The following is a 13,707-nucleotide window of genomic DNA, read 5'->3' as shown; positions in this document are numbered from 1 at the left end:
TAGTTGTGTGTTTAGAACCTTAGGTGAGACCGGGATGCTAGTTGCTCTTATGTGTTGAGCGTCACCTATTTTATTCCTGATACTTTCGATTTTATCAGTGAAGAATCTCATAAAATCGTCACTACTGAACTGTGATGGAATTGTGTGTTCAGATTTTTGGTTTTTTGTTAGTCTAGCCACTGTGCTAAATAAAAACCTGGGATTGTTCTGGTTATTTTCTATGAGTTTGCTCAGGTGCTCAGCCCTGGCTGCTTTTAGAGCCTGTCTATAGCTGGACATACTTTCCTTATATGCAATTCTAAAAACATCTAATTTAGTTTTTCTCCACTTTCGCTCGAGGTTACGGGTCTCTCTCTTGAGGGTGTGAGTATGACTATTATACCATGGTGCAAGCATTTTATCTCTAACCTTCTGTAATCTGATTGGGGCAACAGTGTCTAGTGTGCTAGTGAATATAGCGCCTATGCTGTTAGTAATTTCATCTAGGTTGTCTGTGTTTAAGGGTGCAGTAAGAAGTCCAGACAGATCAGGCAGGTTATTTGTGAATCTGTCTTTAGTGGTCGGAATAATAGTTCTACCGAGACGATAACGTGGTGAAACGCAGTTAGCCTGTTCTACAGGTAGTGTGTACATTATGAGATAATGGTCTGTGATATCATCACTTTGAGGAATGATATCTATATCAGTGACATCTATTCTGTGTGATATTATTAAATCTAGTGTATGATTACGACGGTGAGTTGCTCTAGTGACGTTTTGTTTGAGCCCAAGTGAGTTTAGTAAATTTATTTGTTTATTTATTTTTGCATATGTTTTATTTTTGGGAGTGTCGCTAAATAATTCCTAAGAGATTTTATGACTAGGAACAATGCTTCAGATCAAATAATAATTTTCAAAGGGAACCTTATGTTACAAGAGAGTCAGTGTATATTAAAGTCTTATACAAACAGTACTATGGCAGAAATTCTGTGCCAAAAGTCCAGTGCGTTTACTGAAGCTTGAGCGTGTGGTAAATGAAAACAGCAAAAGGAAAATAGCTACATGCGCATGGAAAGGGGACAACTCACATGCTCTAGAATACTTTAATAGCAGTTGCTGTCGACTGAAAATAAATACAGCATGTTGCACAATACAGCAATGCACAATGCGCTGTAAACTCACGTGCACAGCAATGCACAACACCGAGAAAGATAAGATTGCATTCGTTAAGCAAAACTGCTTAAAGAAAAAGATTGATGAACAATACTTGTGTACAACGCAGAGTACTTATACTTATAATCACAATTATACAAGTATATAGTGTGAAATCATCTATGTTAAATATAGGTCTAATTGAATCACCACATAAACTTTTGTGACCTACCGCTGTGAACTCAAGTGCAGACTGGGAAGAAGCTACAGTAAGTGCGCTAACTCCCCAAATCAGCATGGTTGTCAGATGCATACATGAAATCTGAATATGGTCATGGTAAGTGAAATCATAAAATACTGTTCTAAAAGCACACCTGCTACACTCCCCCTACTGACTTGCTCAAAAAATAAATAAATAAAACATCACAATGCTACACAAAATGCTGTCACCCAAAAACAAAAACCAGGTACATGCAACCATATTTAAAGCAGAATTGGAAGAAAGCAACAAAAAATAAATAAATCTGTAAAAAAGTACCAAAGTATAACACCACTAAACATTCCAGTATTAAGACTGTTCAATTTAGAACTAGAAATGGAAGAGGGTTGCAAGGCCTCTTAACACCCATAGGAATAACATGCCTGTTACATATCATTAATTCAGTTTAAATTTAAACACAACATTTTATGAATTAAAAGTATCTTATCAATAAAAGTTATTTTCTTTCAGATCACTCTTAAGGTCACTTCCTTCAAAGTACCATAATTAGATATCAATGACAGAATTTGATTATTTTGACACAGAATAACACACACCTAGACTATTAGAAAAGTCTAATAACCAACTATACAGAATAACATTTAAAACCCAGACAAGACCTTCTGGTGCATATACCGGATCAGTCTGATGACTGGTTTAACAACCATCCCACATCTTGTTTTGACAGTTAATGAACCACCCGGGTGAAAAGTGCTGAGGAACATGGTGGTAAATGGTCAGTAGTGCTGGTAGCTCTGATGGTGCGATGTGCAGTGTGAGGAGTGATAAGGTCTTTGAGGTAAGAGGGAGCTGGTCCATTTTTGGCTTTGTAGGCAAGCATCAGTGTTTTTAATGTGATGCATGCAGCTACCGGAAGCCAGTGGAGGGAGCACAGCAGCGGGGTGGTATGCGAGAACTTAGACAGGTTGAAAACAAGTCATGCAGCAGCATTTTGGATCTTTTGCACATCACATTTGTGTGTCACATTAGCAACATGGACAGTTGATGGTCCATGGTTACCCCAAGGTTGCGAGCTGTGACTGAAGGGGAGATCAGAATGTTTTGCAAGCATATTGCAAGATCATGACCTGGAGATGAATCACCTGCGATGATCAGCAATTCAGTTTTGCTAGGATTCAGCTTCAACTGATGAGCCATCATCCACGATGATATGTCTGCCAGGCATGCTGAATTCCGAACAGAAGCTGTGGTATCTGATGGTGCGAAAGAGAAGATAAGTTGTGTATCTTCAACATAGCAGTGTTAAGAGAACCCAAGTGAGGAAATAACTTTAATAAGAGAGGACAAAGTACTGAGCTCTGTGGGAAACCAGTGGATAGTCTGCATGGAGCAGATGTTACCCCCCCTCCAAGTTACCTGATATGAGTGACTTTCCTTAGCATGTAGCTAACTACTGTAGGAAGCAAACCATTCCCATGATTCCATTTATCCAAGAGGGTCTTGTGGTTGACCTTATCAAACGTTGGTGAAAGGTTGAGGAAAATAAGGACAAATTCAATTCAATTTAAGTTTATTTGTATAGCGCTTTTTGCAAAATGACAGCTTGGCTTATTTAGCAGCATGTAGTCTTTCAGAGACATCCAAAAGGGCTGTCTCTGTTGAATGTGCTGCTTTAAAACCAGACTGGTTGGGATCTTGGAGATTGTTCTGTGAGAGATACACAGGCAGTTGATTATAGACAATGCGTTCAAGAATTTTTGAAAGAAAATAAAGAAGTGATATCGGTCTATAGATACTGATGTCTGATGGACCCAGAACAGGTTTCTTCAGGATGGGAATAACCCTTTTTCTCTTGAAGGTAGTTGGTACATGACCAGATGTTAGGGATCCATTGGTGATAGTGGTGATGAAGGGCAGAAGGTCTTGCGAGATGGTCTGGAGCATAGTAAAAAGGAGTGGATCCAATGGACAGGTGTTAAGATTTTCTCTTTGCATTCTGCTTGTGGATATGCTCCAGTTAATTTTTTTTGTGATTTGATTTCACTAAAAGTGATCTGTAATCACAATCATTGAAGATTTTTTACAACCCTATTTCTACCACGAAGATGATGGTCATTGGATAGTTCCTAAGCAAATTTTAGTAGTTTCAGCAATTTTCTTAGTTATTTGATTTAATTTATGCGTGATGAGCAACTTCTTGTTAATTCCTCTGTCATATTATGTCAGGTTCAAAGTTCTTTTGAGTATAGTTACATTGTCTGTTTTTGAATATATGGCTTTTGATATGAAATCGTAGCCAGTCAAAAACCTGGACATTTCACGTAAGGCATTCAGGGACAGATCGAGGTTTAGACACACAGAATTAGTTTGTTCAAGCTTCATGGTGAACAAGAATCAATTCAATTCAATTCAAATTTATTTGTATAGCACTTTTAACAATGGACATTGTCTTAAAGCAGCTTTATAGAACACAAGAAACATAATACAAAATGTTTATTAGACAAAGATTTATAGAATACAAAAATTCAAGATTAATATTAGACATATTTACAGTCAGGTTCATCTCAAGGTTTCTTCATTTTCCATCTATGGGATTTTGAGAATAAATATAAACACATTGAAAAGGGAACCTTATCCTCATTTGGGTGACAGTAGAGGGTGTGATTATAAATATACAGTCCAACAATTGTGTATTGATGAGGAGGCTGTTGTCCTTAAAGACAGCTTGTAGTTGGCATTTCCTCTTTGAATGTCCGAATACTTAAACATGACAAGGAATCCAACTGGAGCTGGTACATCGCTGAATGCCTCAGGATCCTCACAAGGTTGGCCTCTTCACAATGAACATCCAAAATCTTTATGACATGGAACACAACTGGAGTTGGATGCCTCAGGATGGGTATAAATAGAGAAGTATGTGGAGAGGAATTAGCGTAGCTGATGTTCATAATATTAGCAAGCACTAGATGATAATGTACAATTGATCAGATGTATTAGAGCACAAGATTATGGGAACTGAAGGATTGTAGCATGTTAGAATACTCTTTAGATACATGGGAGCTAAACCATTTAGAGCCTTAAACATAAGTAGCAGCAGTTTGTAATTAATTATAAACTTAACAGGTATAGGGGGTTTCTTAGCTTGGAAATACTTCTAAGGTGGAAAAAGGATGATTTTGTAATGTAGGTGATATGATTTTTAAGTTGCTGTCTAATATTATACCCAGGTATTTTTAGGACTGTCAAGATAGTAGTAAAATTACATCTCTCCCGATGGAAGTTGAATTGTGAGAGCTTTGATACCTAGTAGTAGCCGAAAAGTACAAGCCAATCTCGGCTCATTGAACGGGTTTGATTGCATGCCAGTAGACATGGGTTTGTTTACCAAAGGGACAGAGTCACATATCACTGAATGCACTTATTCAGCCATTTGTTGTTCACCATTATCCATAGCAAGCTCAGGTTCAACAGATGAGGCTTCCTCAGCTGACTTGGAGCCAACACCATCCACATTCCTTGGCCTTTCAGGAAAAGGCAACATGACCTCTTGTAACACCACACACCCTGGACCAACAGTACCAACTTCTAAATGCTGAGACAATGACTCAGATGGAGATGGAAATGAGAACCTACTTTCTGTTACTACTGGGTCAACCACAGGATTTACACAAGGACATATGTCAATTCTGTGGACTCTCTTACTAGGACCACCCTCCAGAGGCTCTTGTATTATATTCCTGCCAGTGGGCCTGTGACGCAAATACATTGTTTGACCAAGATCAACGGCAGGGCAGTAAACCTTTCAAGATGTCTTTCTGTAGCCTTTTGCTCCGCAAACTCTCTTGCTCTTTTATGAGCTTTCCTGAGGTGAATTACTAACCAATACTGTCTATTATACACAGCTTGTCCTTGGCCCAGAAGAGCATCTACAGGAAGACATGGTTCTTCGACAAACAGCAAGAAATAGGGAGAGTACCAGTTGTTGCATGCGGGGTTACATTGTATGAATAGAGAAACTAAGAAAGATGGTCTGGCCATTGCCTTTTCTTTTCAGAAAGAAGTGTTCTCAACAACTCATCGAGCATCCTTTTAAATCGCTCACACTGAGCATCACATTCTGGATGGTAAGGAGTCGTGATACCTAGGTTCTGGTACTCCATACTTTATGAACCACTCTTTCAGTAAAATCTTGCCTGTGGTATCAGCTCTCTGGTCTCTGGTAGGGAACTCCTGTGCATATTTTCCTGATCATCTGAAACAGGTTCAAGCACTATCTATTCCACACCACCACTTTAAAAGGCCTCAAAGCTAAGAATGGCTTCATGGGAGGATAGAATTTCGGCTGCGGCATCTTGGTTAGGATACACCGGTGACACTTTTTAATCCACCTCTCTTTAATCCATCGTCTCATCTTATCATAAATAGGCTGGCAGGAGTAGTTGCTGGCACTCACCAAGACGAGGATCACCCACAACCCGATACAACAACCCATCTAACTCCTGAATGTATTTCCAGTGATTTAACAAGGACAATAAAGGCTTAGATAGGCTGCATCTCTCCTGACTCCCAGGCTTTCGGTTATGATCCCAAAACTGTCTGAAAGAACTGAGGACTGAATCTTTGAGCTGAAAATCTCTCAGCTGAACTTTTGTAAAGCCTGGAAGAGTGAATGTTGCTCCTTGAGTATTGACCCCTTCCACTCTGGCTACACACTCTAAAGACCAGATTTACTTAACTTTACAGCATTGATCACCAGCTGTCAAAGGTTCTGGGTCAAAGTGTGTACCACATTACAAATGGCAACACAATCCTCATATTCCATGTCCTCTGAACTAACAGGCTTCCCTGGTAAAGGCTGCCTAGAGAGAGCAACAGCCACACCATTAGTTAGTTCAGGTTGGTGCTTAACCTCAAAATCAAAAATGGCTAGCTGGGTCATCCATCTTTGCTCGATAGCACTCAATCTTTCAAATGACATAATGGATCGATCTTCTCTGCATTACATAGCCGTCGACTAACATATGCAATCACCCTGTTGCTGGTAAAGGTCTGCACCCAGCCCCACACTATTAGCATCTCTCTCCAATATAAATGGAAGAGGGGAATCTGCATAGCCTAATAGTAGAGCATATGTAAACTTCTCCTTCAACAACTTAAAGGTTACCTGATACTCTACTGTCCACAGCGAACAAAACTCAGGCTTTCTCACAACACCCTGCTGTCTCAGGCACAAGTTCACCTCGTCATGAAGAGGCCCGGCGATCTTGGAAATCCTGTAATATCTGCAGAAACCTAGGAATGATCTAAAATCCTTTACTGTACCAGGAGCTTTTTATTAGCTCACGGCCTATAACCAGTGTGAAAGGCTCATGCTTATAGAGAGTTACGCTATTCACTGCATAAGTTAGGATTAAATAACTTGTTGCCAGCTGGAACACATTAATCACTTCAGTAATCATCAAATGGATGGCGCTTACATGTTTGCTTAGTTAAATCCAAGTACTGACGTTTTTGGCCAGGCTTTGGGTATACACACATTTATTACATGTAAAAATTTTGAAAAACAAAGGTTTAAAAAAATGACCAATGGCGATTTTATTAAATTACATACGGGTACTTTATACACGCATGTAATTTTCCCCACCAATTATATTTGTTTACATCAAATTCATCAATTATATCACTCTTTCAAAACTAGACTGTAGACTGAAGTGTCTTATTTGGGAAAAAAATAAAAAAATAAACAGACCTTTTTTGTGGATTGGATATACCAGTTTTATTAAATCATCATACTAAAATTCTCTTAAGTGTACATTTTAAATTAAATTATTGAGTTAATGAATTAATGATTTTTTTAAATAAATTATAAGACTCTTTGGCACTACCTACAGGTACACTGGGGTAAATTAGAGCAAAGGTCACTGAACAAATCAGTGAATGGAATCAAAAGATTCGAGTCATAAACTACAGCACTGGAAAGTTGTCATTTTGATTTAACACATGAAAAGAATTACACCAAATACTTATACAACATGGCACTCACCTGTAACCTTTTATTGCCTTACTTAAAGACATTCAATATACACACACGCCCTCTAGTGCCAGAAACAAAAAATGCAAATTAATAAATGGCTCCAAGAACACAAATATATGTATACAAAATATTTGCAAATGATACGATGCAATAACAGATTTCCTGCTTTTCAAGTTGTCGCATATAGATTTATTTAGAAACTTGGATATAAAGTTTTAGCTAATGGAGAAGGCTTTGATTGTTTGATAGTCATATCTAAGAGCATTGTGTTTAGTTGTGAATGTAATTTGCTTAACATTAGTTTTTTTTTTAGATTTATGCACTATTATACCTGCCAGTAAAGCAGTGGTATGTCTTTAGAGGAATTGGCTTTAGAGAAAATCAGGTAACGATCCTGACTTTATGTGGATGTAGCTTTCCTTGACAGGAAATACACTAAAAATTGACCAGTTTGTCTGCCACAAACACAGTGTGATTAAGAGCTTGGACCTCTCCTTTGCTGGGATTCAGCTTCACTTTATTATCTGGATAATGAAACATACAGCCGTTCATCGCTGGACATCTGAACATGCATTATCTGATTGGATACAGAAATACAAAATATTTTATAGGATATCACATTCAGAGCTGATTTAAAATGTGTAGTGAATAGTTAATACCAAACTTTACACAGAGTATTTAACGCTCTTGTTTAGTTGCATGTGCAGAGACAGTCAGATTTGCAATTTATTCCTAGTTTTAGTCTTGCTTTTATGGTAACAACCCTTTAAGACAAGGCTCTGTTCAGCAATAAGTAGGAGCAGTCACATTGCCATCCTGATGAAAGGGATCTTCAGACTTGGGAATGTTTTTATTGTGATTCACCTTACAATACAGAATGAAATACATATACAGAAAATTATAAACTGCTCCAGTAAATAAATTAATTTTTACAAGTATTAAATGAATAGTCAGACACTGAATTCTTTCAAAGGGAAGTTATTTTTATTTATTCAAATCAGCAATACAGCTCACGATAACCAAGCAAAGTCCTAGGCGCCCTTTAGACTTCTGAATGTAGTCACATGTAGCAATATAATTAATTCCTAAGGTCTACCGTGTGCATAACTGGGCAGCTGAACCCCTGTATAATCATGAACTAGATAACTTGGTCTAACACCTTCAAACAAAGGCCCACGTCCACCACCAAAGCCTGCCCTTGAGGCCTTTTGCAGAAGGGAGGTGTTTCTCTGAGCCTCTTTAGATCTCTGAATCACATCCGTGGCATAAACCTGAAACTGGTTCTCTTCATCTGCAATAAGCTCTGAATGCCTCGCCTTAGATTCCTGCTGTTGTTTTTTCTGTAGCTTATTCTGTGCATGCTTCTCAGTCTAGTTGCAAACAAAAGTAAGCAGAAATGTAGTTATGTTAAATAAAGTCTTTAATTAAAGCAAAAGTAAACAACATTGAGCTGACTCACCATATGACAGACATAACTGTCTTGTAGCATTTTGGCTGTCTCTCTATTTTTCTGGGCCTTGATTTTCTGCTCTTTATGGAAAAGGAGATCTGACGCTTTGTTTGCTTCAAGCATCTCAGCAGCCATCTGTTTCTCCTCTTGCTTCTTGCACTTTAGCTGTTTTTCCTAAAAGGTATAATTGGAGACAAAAATATGCTGACATGCCCCAAAAACATGTAACAGGGCTGTCAAGTGTCACGCATTGAGAGTGACAGTCATGCATTTCGGCCTTTTCTCACGCTCTCCCGTCACACATTGTATTTCTCACGCAGAAAAACTTCTTGACTATTTATCAAATATTTAATATGCCGCAGCACCCAAAATGTATCAGTCTGCACCGCTGTCTCTATGGAACCAGGCAGGAATCAAGCGAGGTTTAAGTTCTTAGTCGAGCCTGACACTTATCAGTCAATCAAAAAAAAAAGAGGCTACACAATAGGCAATCAGAAAATAGCATAATATCTGGGTAAGATTTAACGCAACAACCAATAAAAAAAACATATTCATTAGAGAGGATATTTTCGATGGTCGACACGAAACAGCTTGTCTCTGGACATTGTCAGTCATGACCCTAAAAATGGCTGGGCTTGAGCCAAACTATTTTAAATGGGAGCAACATTACAAATGATAAAGGAGTCCAAAAAGGCAACAAACACTTACAATAAACAACATCAGTCATAATCTCTGTCTCTCTCTCTCTCTCTCTCTCTCACACACACACACAAATTAATAAATGGAAATTGAACAAATACTTTGTATTTGGTTAAATTGCGGTCAGTGATCCATACCAAACACAATTTGTGTGTGTGTGTGTGTGTGTCGGAGATGTCACGCTTGCCTGTCTTCAAAACTTGAGAGCCCTGATGTAACCATGTAACAGAAACCATCAAAATGTAAACCATCAAAACATTAAAAGTAGAATACTGTCCTATTTTGATTCCTTATAGTTAGTTTCTTAGTTAGTTATACAACATATTCCCAAAACTGGAGTTTACCACAGCTTCTCTGTGTTCAGCAATACTCCTCAACATGGCTGCCTGCTGTTCCTCTTTCTCATGCTGGCACTTATCCTGCTTGGCCACATCTTCTGCAGCTGCCCTGGAGATCAGCTCTTCTTCATTAATGCCTGGCTGTTCGAGATATGCTGCCAGTTTGTCAGCAACGACTTCCCTGTTTCTCTGAGTCTCTCTGCACAATAAACGATCATCACATAAATATGTAACGGCACAGTACATGACCAAATCTATGTGGACACCTGACCATCACACCCATATGTGAGCCTTCTCCAAAGTTGGACACAGTTTTCTAGGATTTTATGTATACTACAGTATTACAATTTAACTTCAAAAAACCTAATAGCCATCCCTAATAAAAAAAACACTAATCCAACAAGTGGCAGACAAGGCGTATGTACCAAATTAAGGTTAAAAAGCGGTACTATAAACGTAAGTGTCAAACACAAATTTTCAAAAACATCCAGATTTTGGGTACCTGAACATCTCTGCCTTTTTTTCTTTCCAGAGTTTCACCAGTTTGTTTTTAGCCTTAACAACAAGCTTCCGTTTCTCTTCTTCCAGTTCTTGTTTCTCAGATTCAGACTCTAGGAGGATTTTCTTCTTAGCAACTTGTTCCTGATTAAGGATAAATAAAAACATACAGGAAATTAGTCTCATTTTAGTGCAATTTAGAGGTGGTTACAATGACAAAAATTTATCATTATATTGAATGACATAACAGGTGAACATGTAAATGGTGAGCACAAAGGGCAGGGGAGGGAACTGAACCCCAACCCTGTAAATTACTATTATTAGATATTCATATATCAAATATTTTTTCCTAAAAAGTGAGAAACATCTGGGCATTTTCTGCTTGCTGCCCCCAGATTTAGAAGTGATTACTTGATAAGCCTTCATGATGTTTCCCTTCTCCTCTTTCTTCTTCTGCTTGCGTTTGTTTTGCTCCTTATAATAGAGCTCTTGAAAATTCTTGAGTTCCTCTGCCTCTTTCTTCTTTTCCATTAGCTTCTCCTCTCTTCCCTGCTCATGCACCTTAATCCTAATGAACAAGGACACTGTTATAGCACATATGCTCCTCACTGAGCAAAAAAAGGGTGACCTGTTACTAATTTTCATTGTTTATCACAAAATACAGACTACTTTGAATCATAGCAAAGTATTGTGGACTGTCAACCTGTTTGTTACATTACATTTACAGCATTTAGCAGACACCCTTATCCAGAGTGACTTACAACTGAGCAACTGAGGGTTAAGGGCCTTGCTCAGGGGCCCAGCAGTGGCAGCTTGGTGGACCTGGGGTTTGAACCCATGACCTTCCGATCAGTAGCCCAACACCTTAACCACTGAGCTACCACATCCCCTAATGTCTATTATACTGCACATATGTTGGTTTATCTGATACGTTACTGTTGTGTCCAAGTCTCAGCAACTGCCAGAAAATTCTGCTTCCTCTCCACAGCTTTCTGATGCTCCTGCTGTAAAGCCAGCTCCGCATTGTGTGCGTTTATAGCCAAGAGCTTATTCTCTAATTCTTTAGCCTCAATTTCTTTTCTTTTTTTCAGCTCAATCTGGGCCTCTCTCTCCTTCAGGACTTCAGTCATCAGCAGAGTAGACTGTGGGAGAAATTAATTTAACAATAACAAAATGAACACAATATTCATGTGAAGGAAATTGCAAAGAATATGATTTTATACATATAGTCCACCTAAAAATATTATTGTACTAACATGAAATCCTTTGACTCTGTCGGTCTGGAAGAACTGCAGTTTTTTTGCTCTCTCTATTGCTTCCTTTCGTTTCTGCTCTTGAAACTTTGCTTCATCTAGGTCAATCTGTTTCTTTTCCTCCTCTTCAATTTCCTTTTTAATTTTCCTCAATTCCAACTTCTTTTGCCATTGTCCCTATGCATAAACAATAAATTGATATATTCATAGATAAAACTTATTCAGTTTGTGGCACTGTAGGTACATGGATATACACATATGTGACCAATTATTAATGCACACACTCTGAAAGTACACTCAATGGAAATTGTAACAGGAAATCCTACTTTACAGCTATACATTTAGTGTTATAACTGTTGTAGCCCATCTGCTGCTATATACAGTTTGTCAGCCCTGTGGTCAGAAACTGATTAAATACTAGAGGTCCATTTACATAAATTTTGCACAAAAATCTTTTATATATTTTATGCACACCAGATGAACCAAGGGCATTGTTTCTGATATCTGGCCAATTAGTGCAGACTTTTTAGACAAGCCCCAGCACCAGTGCTATGTCTGAGACACTCCTAACTGCCCCACATTCACTAAAATGTAAATATCATAGCTATGCTGATGATGTTTGACCTACAGCTATGGTGTTAGGCCAGTTCTTGACAGCTTCTTTGGAGCGCAGATGCAGGGCTTCACGCTGTCTTGCAGCTGCCATGATACGCTCCTGCTGTTCGTTCATGCCATGCACGATATCCTGGATTCTCTCCCATTCTGATGCGGGCAACACGGTCACTTTGTGCAGGTCTACAGGTGAACTGGGTTTATTGTTCACCTCTGGTAGGATAACTGTTGGAGAAGAAGATGTAAGACAAGATGCAAATTATAGAGGGTTTTGTGAAAACTTTTAAAATAAAAAAAAAAGATTAAGGGAGTTTGTTAAAACTGAACTTAATTTTGCAGGAAGCTCAAACATATTTTCTTCAGTAGTTTCAGGGCATATGTAAATGACACCTTTAAACCCCCTTAAAGCAGGACATACCATTCCTTGCCCTATGATGTACTGTTCAAAGCAGATTGTATGGAATGGTATGAGGGACATTATACTGTATGATATTATACTCTATGTTATAATACTTTACTAAATGTATTATACTGTACGTTATAATACTGTACTGGATGATATTATATTGTATGTTAGTATGTTAACAGGAAACCTTATGTATACTTTTATAGTTTGTAAAAAGAAATAGTTTCTACTGTTGATTAAACAAACTTGTATGGTAATGCATCTTGTATTGCATTAATTATTTACAAAACTTATAATGCAGTTAGTAACAATAACATAATATCTATGGAGAAATAGTCTGAATAAATACAAAATAAACTGCTGGGTTATTGCTACAGATTATAGGATAGGGGAAAAAATACAACAAGAAAACAAACTATATATATATAAACCACGCCTACTTTTCGAATCATTCACCTTTTCTAATTGACTCAGGAGCTGCTGCCATTGTTCTTTCCTCTTTTATAATGCTTTATAGCGATGTGAATCCCGACACTGAAGCTTTTATACACTGTGCACTGTATGAAGGTTTGACACGCGATCGAACAACGTCATCTGTGACGTGTAAAGATTCGTATTCTAGTATAACATTCGAGAATTGCGTAACAGTTCGACAGTAGCGTGAATCGTTTGGGTTTCGAATGTGAGTCGATTCGCTACTGAAATAAGAAATAGATGTTGCGTACAGAGGGAACATCACAGTCCTTAAGTGACATTAACTCACATTTGTTGATGTTTTAGAGACGAGAATCTGTCATGAGTCATGCCATCAGTCAAATGCCAAATAATAATTTGTTTATCATGATACCTATTGTGTACTTGGAGACTATATACGAAATAACAGCATTAACCACATACACAACAATACCATGTAAATTATTACTGGAAATATGCAAAGCTAAAATCAAGTCAAGCAATAATTATTAAGGAAATATCAAAATAATAATTAAAAATAAAATTAAAAAAATAATAAAAAAAATAATAAAAATAAAATTTTATTTGTCACATACACAGAGTACATGCAGTG

At 37.8% G+C, this 13,707-nt stretch overlaps 1 protein-coding gene across 1 annotated transcript; it reads right to left on the bottom strand.

The window, feature by feature from the left end:
• Nucleotides 1–8,347: 8,347 nt before the first annotated feature.
• Nucleotides 8,348–13,128, bottom strand: LOC132850566 (cilia- and flagella- associated protein 210-like). Its single transcript, XM_060877203.1, has 9 exons — nt 13,098–13,128; nt 12,252–12,460; nt 11,627–11,800; nt 11,307–11,512; nt 10,782–10,938; nt 10,375–10,514; nt 9,879–10,071; nt 8,845–9,009; nt 8,348–8,755 (listed from the first exon to the last, which is right to left on the bottom strand). Exons 1-9 carry the CDS (start codon nt 13,126–13,128, stop codon nt 8,471–8,473), a joined length of 1,560 nt encoding a protein of 519 aa, XP_060733186.1. The 3' UTR covers nt 8,348–8,470.
• Nucleotides 13,129–13,707: the final 579 nt, after the last annotated feature.

This window comes from Tachysurus vachellii, chromosome 8 (assembly GCF_030014155.1).
Source record: "Tachysurus vachellii isolate PV-2020 chromosome 8, HZAU_Pvac_v1, whole genome shotgun sequence".
In the NCBI taxonomy this organism is placed as follows: Eukaryota; Metazoa; Chordata; class Actinopteri; order Siluriformes; family Bagridae; genus Tachysurus; species Tachysurus vachellii.
The sequence above is the reverse complement of the archived record's forward strand: the minus strand, read 5'-3'. Positions and strand labels throughout refer to the sequence as shown.

Bases quoted from the DNA above. Each gene is read 5' to 3' on its own strand.
- LOC132850566 (XM_060877203.1), bottom strand. From the start codon at position 13,128: ATGGCAGCAGCTCCTGAGTCAATTAGAAAAG. The intron at 10,939-11,306 runs GTAACGTATCAG...CTTGTTCATTAG, and splicing joins GCTGAGACTTGGACACAACA to GATTAAGGTGCATGAGCAGG. The intron at 10,515-10,781 runs GTAATCACTTCT...ATCCTTAATCAG, and splicing joins ACATCATGAAGGCTTATCAA to GAACAAGTTGCTAAGAAGAA.